Source organism: Nasonia vitripennis, chromosome 4, assembly GCF_009193385.2.
Source record: "Nasonia vitripennis strain AsymCx chromosome 4, Nvit_psr_1.1, whole genome shotgun sequence".
NCBI lineage: Eukaryota > Metazoa > Arthropoda > Insecta > Hymenoptera > Pteromalidae > Nasonia > Nasonia vitripennis.
In genome coordinates, this window is record NC_045760.1 from 28418692 (window position 1) to 28424835 (window position 6144).

The following is a 6144-nucleotide window of genomic DNA, read 5'->3' on the forward strand; positions in this document are numbered from 1 at the left end:
ATTTGCCCCGCGGTGTTTGTTCTCGCCGCCATAGGCTTTTGTTCGCATTGTGAAAAATGAACGCGACATATTTTATTGCGGACGAAATTTTTTCTGCCGCTGTATGCTTTTTAAAATCGCTCCATATTTCCAACAATGAGAGTGTGATATTATTCTTAAACATGAATTTGTTCATTCTGTAAAACTCGTTGTGAAAGTTTTTTACGAAATGAAAGCTTTTTTTTCAAAAAGTACACACGGGTTACACTTTGTGCAACAATATCTGTGTTTGTATCAATTCTTTGCAATTTTATTTTAATTAAAAAAAGACTGCAAAAGAAAAGCAGCGTAGTGTCATCTGACCCTAACGTTGACTCATACTACTGCTAAACATGCCATATATCTGAGACGAATCGCGGCCAGAGATTCCGGCCTTATCTGAATTCTCAAACAAAAAATATCTGCAGATCTGGCCTATTCATTTTGACAATTTGATAAACGACTGTTCTCAAGGTGAATAAATTCAGAAGAACTGAAAAAAAAAACGTACAAAGTATATCAAAGAAGTTATCTTGACGTGTTTGTCAGTTAAGAGATGATGACGGCCTCCAGGCGGTCCAAAAACTCGAGTTATTATATGGCGAAACGAGCGATTCTTATCGTCCAGCCACGTCTTCCTCGTCGAACACAACACCGTGTGGCTATTGTGCTCGTATTACTATTGTGCTCGTTTCGGCTCATTTCCGGTGGCGAATCAACGCCGAGCGAAGTAGGAAACTGAATTTAACGATCCACCTCGCCTGCTTTTTGCCATTTTCTTCATCGCCAATCTTCCTCGTATTTATGCTATGTCTGGTTTCTTTGGCTTTTGAAACTAGCAAAAAACTTAGCGCTCGCGCTCCTCAGAATTCTAGATGGAAAGCCCCTTTCGTTTGGTGTTTCGGTAGTCTGGATGCTCTTCTAGCTATCCCTTTGCTTCGATATGGCTTACGAGAAAAATAGAGCAGAATTTTTAATGCAGCGATAAGTGTGCTTTGAAAGAGTTTTATGATATATTTTTATTAGCCTCGCCAAGAGAAATTTAAATGAAGTGGTGAAGAGTCGATATTCCGGCGCACAGTTCCTTACATTACCCAGTATCGTAAAACTTTCATAGCCACGCTAATTTTTTATGAATATTTGCAGCGTAAAAACTTTTTAAGCCATAAAACGAATTTTTAATTCTCGCCGCGTTTCTTGCGCTAAGTGGAATTATCGAACTGGTAGAATTATTATTCATCCGTCACCCCACGTTCGCGTCATCTGATCACCCTGACAACGAGGAATAAAAAGGGCTGAGAAACACTTGAGCATAAAAAGCTCCCAATGTAATGTACGAGTTAAGGATAGCTAGTAAGGTTTGATTTATAGTTCCGAAACGCAGACGTCAGGATTCTAAACGACAAATAGGTTTAAGGACAACATTTTTTTCCTCCATCCCACAAGCCGCTTCTCCATGAACACACCCCTATGAATAAACATAAAAAGCTCTCGAGTGGATCAAGTTGTTTCTGGCTTTGCCTTCTACATCCTCACAAGAAAAATCGTCATAATGAGAATATCCCAAGCATGACGCGGCAAAGTCATTCCTCTCCTCGTTGGGATATCAATCATGGAGTATAGTAGCACGAAAGGATACAGCTATGTATAGAGAGAAGAGAAAGCGACAAGCCAGGGATCAGTCAAAGAGCGAGTACTTAACGCTCTTCGTAAATTTATTAGGTGAAACACGCCAAAAGAAGAGGGGGAGGGCAAAGTCTCGGTCTCGAAATCGAATTATCTCGGAGTCGCGAGAGCGCTTGTCGAGATAACGCCTATTCTTCTCTCGTAGGCGGTTAGCTTCGGAAAATTTTTTCCGGCCCCACTGTACTCGGTTTTGTCGTGCCCTCGGATTACAACGACGATGGATTAAAGTGCGTCGCGTTTATTTCGAGGGTCGGCTATGGTTGACAACTAGTATTTTTATTATTATGATAGTATAACAATCAATTTTTCATTAATCGGAAAGCTAACGTTAAAAATTCGATTATAGCCGTAAAGTTTAAGAATAAATTTACCTTTGATCCTAAATACACTCCTGACGAAGAGAGAAAACAAGAGCCAGAACTGAAAACTTTAAGCAACTAACTATACAAATAATTGAAGTCACTAATTGAGTTCTCGATCAAACTTAAATTAAAGCGTGCAACACCAGCAACATACTCCAGCCAAGCAGATTTATAAAAGCATTCGCAAACACACTCGTAACACGTTAATTCGACACTACTGTAAAGGGCGCTAAACACAGACTGGAAATTACATCCCAATAAAAGTCTCCGACGAAACGTAATCGGGGAAAAGGCTCGTCCGCGCGTACAGAGTTATCGAGTTAGCCCAGGCAAACTGTACAGCGAGCTGGCCGCAGGTATACACTGTATTTATTAGCGCGAGCGCAGACGTTGTTATTTCAGGCATGTTCTCGCAGCGCAATCCGTGTCCTACACCGCGTGTTATCATAGTAATTTTACAACGCCAAGTCCGCTCGTCCAGCCGCAGACGGACAACAAGCTCGGGCAAATATGCACAAGCTTTATATGTACAGGGATTCGTTTCGTGCTATAGCTTTGTCGCATTGGTTGCGCGGCGAACATCTATTAAATTGCCTGCGCACGCGAAATTGGAAAAGTCAAAAGTATGTACCCTCCGCTACAGATACAGACGCGTTGATTCGTTGTCAGCCACAGCCAAACGATCTCTGTGTGTGTGTCTATACAAGCTACTCTGACTGGGCTGTCTCGTTAGCCCCTCGTTCACGCGCGTGCGCCTATGATTTACGTCCCTCGCGTAGCGGGGCAATTACTCGAGGGTGGAAAGAGGGCGAGGGAGGAGATTTCCGAGCGGCGCCAGCAGTGCACGCGAATCGGTCAACAGTCCAATAAAATCGCGAGGGTATAACGTATCCCCGAGTCCGACTATATAACTCTCTTTCTCTATTGGCAATAGCATTATTCCGCAGTAAAAGCGGGCGTAAGGTCACCGGTGCGCGAGTACCGATTCAAAAACCATTCGTACCGCTTCCTTTGGCACTCAATTCTATTTCCCTGGATGTAGCTATATACCTACTTCGTCTTACTCACCGGGCCTATAGCTGTCCCTCTTCCGAATCGTCGGGATCCGATGATATTTTATCTCCTTCTTGGACACTTTTATTTCGGTCGTATAGGATATACTCTTCCGCTGCGTCACTTATTTCCGTTGTTTTATAGTGCGTTTGGATCTAAATTTTCACATATTTAAGCTCGAATTTAATAGCATTTCTTGTGACGATTTCCTCGGATGTCTAGGGTACATTAGCGAATGAGGAGTATTGAGTATACGGTCAATGTTGGCTGTGTGTGTGTGTGTGCGGTAATCGTCGTGTTATTGCGAAAGCCCTTGCAAGAGCAGTTTGGAATCTGTCTAATGGAGCTTTACGTAGATAAGCGTCAATTACCCGCTTACGCTTTCGCCCTCTGGATTTTATAGCTTCTCTCCAGCTCTTAAATAGCTTTTAACCCTGGATTTATTCCGAATTCAATTGCATTCATTAAGAGCCGGAGTGACATCTAATTTTCAAATATGCAATGTTTTTTTTCGTTGGTTCGTTTCGTAATATGGGACTGAAAATCCCGAAAATTTCCAGCATCTGCACAAAGCGAACGAAAGTAACAGAGATGGCACATAGGAAGGAAGGCGTTTCTTTATCTTTGTCGAGTATTGGTAACTTAGTATTTCCCTCAGCTCGGTGGCTTCTTACTCGCAAATTTAATGGTAAAAGTTCATCTTCTCTAATGCGTTTTTTTTTTGTCAGCTTCCGCAGCTTCTTGCCGTAGTCTTGGTGAAATTATTGACGCGCTAAACTGAAATTTGCGGGATCTGCATAATTATCTTCCTGCGTCGTAATATTATATTCATGACGTGGAGAAACAAAAATGATCGAATTCACACTTTTTCTTCTATAAAAATCAATATTTTAATCCCGTTGACTGCTCAAAACGAAGCTTCAGGCATAGAAAAACAATAGAAAAAAGCTCATGAATATCGCATTCACGAAAAAAAACATCGTAGAATATTTTACCCCGGTACGTGTTCTGTTAGCCAAGGGAAATTCGGCCAAGAGAGCTGCGAGAGAGTATGGAAGCCGTTGAAGTAACGCGTAACGCGCACCGCAATCTCATCGTTATAGACGCGTTCCGAATCGCCGTCGGGAGCTGAGGACTCCGATTTACGGGCCCCCGCGGCGGTTTATGATCACTCGGGAATGGCATCGGTGTACTCCGCTGAAATTCGAAAGCAGGCGGTGGCGACTTCTTCTTATACGAGGAGTTCCGCCAGAAAGCTTGCATAATCTTATACTGTCGCCTGTGTGCGCTTTGATTGTTTCCGTAGCGGAAAATTTTTAGGAATCCCATTTCGTGTATACGGCTGGCTGAAGTGTCCAATTTTCGAGGATTGAAATTTTACGAACTTCCACAGCTATGTATAAAATATTAAATTAAAAGCTTACTTCACTGGGGCCAAGTTTTATTTTTTTTTGTAAGTTTTTTCATTCTTACTCTATCTTCAGTAGCCTCTGTATATGTGTGAGTTTTGTCGGCAGTCCTCTTTCCCCCTCTCGCCTGCGCAAGCTCACGTACGGCGTGTCTGGCTGCTTCTTCCCCAGCGCGGCAAACTGCAAAGTCAGGATTGTCACGTCCCAAATAATTCGAATATTCCGCTCCTGTGACGACGAGACAGGGTGGAGGCTTTCCCCAGTATCTCAGCGTCAAACGAAGCCATTACATAGTTATGTTTGTCAGAACGGGCGCGAGAACAAACCGCGAGAAAATGTTACCATACAAGGTCTTTTCTCTCGTTTGCATCACGAGTAAAGGCTGATTTGTAATAGAATATTCCCCTTTGTTTGGATACGTTCGTTTGAAACAATTTTTACGTCACTCATTGTACAATTAAAGTACTGTTCTTGTAAAAATTAACGTTTTGTCAGACACACGATTTTTACTAAAATCTAATCGTGTTTCATATTAGAACATCAACAACAATGATTAGGAGGAAGCTAAGATGCCAATGATTTGGCAGCGGTTTTTTATTTTTCAGATACCAGCGGGAGTGGCAGGGCCGAATCGATGTCCCTCTGGCCTTGCGGACTGGCGTTGAATGTTGTTCTAGGACTACTAGTTGGAGCTTCTTCCACGAGGTAGTTCCAGCGTAGCGTGACTTCGACTAAGACGACGATGATGACGACGACGACGAAAAACTACAACTCGAGAGGACGTCCTCTGTGCCCGACCCGATTACATCGTCCATGTAAAACCTAGTAGCCTAGGGCTTCCAGTTATGTATGTTATTATGTACAATTGAGTAGGTAGTTGAATGATTTTTATTCGAGTGATGATCGCAGAGGGTGAACCGATGGCTAAAATATAAGACGAGTGTTACAGGAGCTGAAAATAAGAATAATGAATATGTACATAAATAAATAAGCAACGTAAGATCGCGAATTTAATAAGGATTAATATAACGATATGACGATCCATGCTAAGATTAAACGGAGAAGTTATACCCTGGTGTAAAAATGCGTTTACCAGTGATTGGCCGACGTTTCGCCCAATTTTGCAAGGATTGTCCATCGAAGCCAGTAATAAGTTGCCGAATCGTTGGTGTACTGGCTATACTGTAGTCATTTATTTTCTACCAGGGTAATAAAATATAAATATGAGATAATCGATCGATATGTACACGTACACATACACCACTTGCGAATATGATATACAAGTTACTTTTGAACATGTTATCTTTTGATGTAAATTGTTAATAAAACGCGTTTACTTCATGAATTTACATTACGCTATACGCAGCTCTAAGTGAACGCTGACACACGATATTGTAAATTTGTGTTTCTTTATTACTGATCCTTTCCTGTGGGAGTAAATTCCTTGACTGTTACCATTAAAACATTCAGTTGGTCGTGATTTTTCTATTTTGCTCCTATATTATCGATCTATACTGCGGTATATTTTTTATTAATAATGTACCGTGTAATATGCTAGACTTAAGAATATACAGTCGAAATATTTTCAATGATGACGTAAGAACTTTTATTCTATG

At 41.5% G+C, this 6144-nt stretch overlaps 1 protein-coding gene across 2 annotated transcripts in view; it reads left to right on the forward strand.

Moving 5' to 3' along the window:
* The window catches only part of LOC100679440 (B-cell receptor CD22), a 70383-nt gene extending 64456 nt beyond the window's left edge, over positions 1 to 5927 (forward strand). Inside the window, exon 6 of one of the 2 annotated variants that reach the window (XM_031930425.1) lies at positions 5116 to 5927. In XM_031930425.1, the coding sequence (XP_031786285.1) occupies positions 5116 to 5237 (122 nt within the window). In that variant the 3' untranslated portion in view covers positions 5238 to 5927. The remainder of the gene's footprint in view (positions 1 to 5115) is intronic. The other variant, XM_031930426.1, reaches the window with a different exon arrangement.
* The last annotated feature ends 217 nt before the right edge of the window (positions 5928 to 6144 follow it).